Source organism: Oryzias melastigma, unplaced genomic scaffold (genome assembly GCF_002922805.2).
Source record: "Oryzias melastigma strain HK-1 unplaced genomic scaffold, ASM292280v2 sc05963, whole genome shotgun sequence".
Lineage (NCBI taxonomy): Eukaryota > Metazoa > Chordata > Actinopteri > Beloniformes > Adrianichthyidae > Oryzias > Oryzias melastigma.
This window is the reverse complement of record NW_023422528.1, coordinates 1-1,406: the sequence shown is the minus strand read 5'-3', so window position 1 is coordinate 1,406 and position 1,406 is coordinate 1. Positions and strand designations below refer to the sequence as shown.

Sequence of the window (1,406 nt, the reverse complement as noted above, 5' to 3'; positions counted from 1 at the left end):
CCACCATGGAATAAATGAACTAATCTTATTGTAGCAGATTCTGTTGAAGTTTAGAACTTGGCTTAGAACTTGAACCTGGTTCTGATTCAGAACTAGTTTCAGGTTCTGATTCAGAACCTAGTTGAGTTTAGTTTAAGGTTGTAGATCAAAACAGGGGCTGATTCAGGTTCATGTTCCAGTTTTGGTTCAGGTTGCAGTTGAGGGTCAGACTTCTCTTCCAGTTCTAGTTCTGGGTCATGTTTGGACCGGATCTTGCACAGCTGGGTAATGAATCAGCCAAGGAGGCTGCACCTGGCCCCGCCCCCTGCAGAAATGAGGCTGCGTCAGCGGCGGGAAGCAGGACAGCGAAGGTGGACTCGGGTCTTCATGCAGTGTCTCACTGCACAGCACCGAGCAGCAAGCCGGGCCTGAGCAGTGAATTGGGTCAGAGCCATCCAAAGCTCGGTCGGAGCGTGCAGCACGGCCAGAGCGGGTTTTGTTACCTGCGTGCCTCTTTGGTCTGTGGCAAAAATGATCACCTGGGTTGGGGGGCGGGACTGCGTCCTGCCCCTGCCTGGCCAGAATCGGGTCATACTCCTTCCCGTCATAGTTGGCGTCAAAGAACTTTTTGAACCACTGAACGAACTCAAAGTTGTCCTGGAACTTCCCTTTGACCAGCTTCTCCACGGGAATGATCTGGACCAGGAAACAGAAGGACACGGTTAGAACGCACTGTTGCCCCGCCCCCATCCCACCCCCCACCAAGGTCTGCTGCACTGGGGGCGGAGCTTTTTCTGTGGTGACGAGTTTAGCAGACGACCGGCAGATCCTCATGGTTCAGATCAGGATGGAAGCTGTGAGGATCTGTGAGAACTTCCACCGGAACGCCGTTTCAGAGAACGTTTCAGAACGCCGTCATCGGGTGCAGGGGAAGGAGCTCCCTCATGAAGGATCATCTCACCTTGTCCACACTCATCCTCTTGAAGGCGGCCTGAAGGACTTTGAAATTATGGATGAACTCGTGCTCCAGCTTGGCCTGAAACTTGACCTTCTTCAGGAGGACGCATCCGGGAAACAGCATGTCCATGAACTGGCAGTACGCCGCTCCTGCAGCACAAAGAACGGTCAGAACTTCTTCAGGTGGATCAGAACTGAGCCTGGAGATCCGTATGGATTCAACTGTTTTATTAACATTTAATGTGGACAAACATGCATTTTAGGGATCAATCCGAATAGATATGGTACAACGTGACACGATCCGAACCGTGGCCCTAAAACACGAGCGGAACCGTGACATGAACGGAACCGTGACATGAATGGAACCGTGACATGAACGGAACCGTGACAAGAACGGAATCATGACACGAACAGAACCGGGACATGAACGGAATCGTGACACGAACAGAACCGGGACATGAACGGAACCG

General features: G+C 52.0%; 1 protein-coding gene across 1 annotated transcript; it reads right to left on the bottom strand.

Moving 5' to 3' along the window:
• Positions 1–16: 16 nt before the first annotated feature.
• LOC112141412 (microtubule-associated protein RP/EB family member 3) lies at positions 17–1,086 on the bottom strand (the record flags this gene model as incomplete). Its single annotated transcript, XM_024264541.2, is given in 2 exon segments — positions 17–675; positions 941–1,086. Coding segments are annotated over 2 exon segments (587 nt in total), but the record flags the coding sequence as incomplete, so codon positions are not given.
• Between the last annotated feature and the right edge of the window lie 320 nt (positions 1,087–1,406).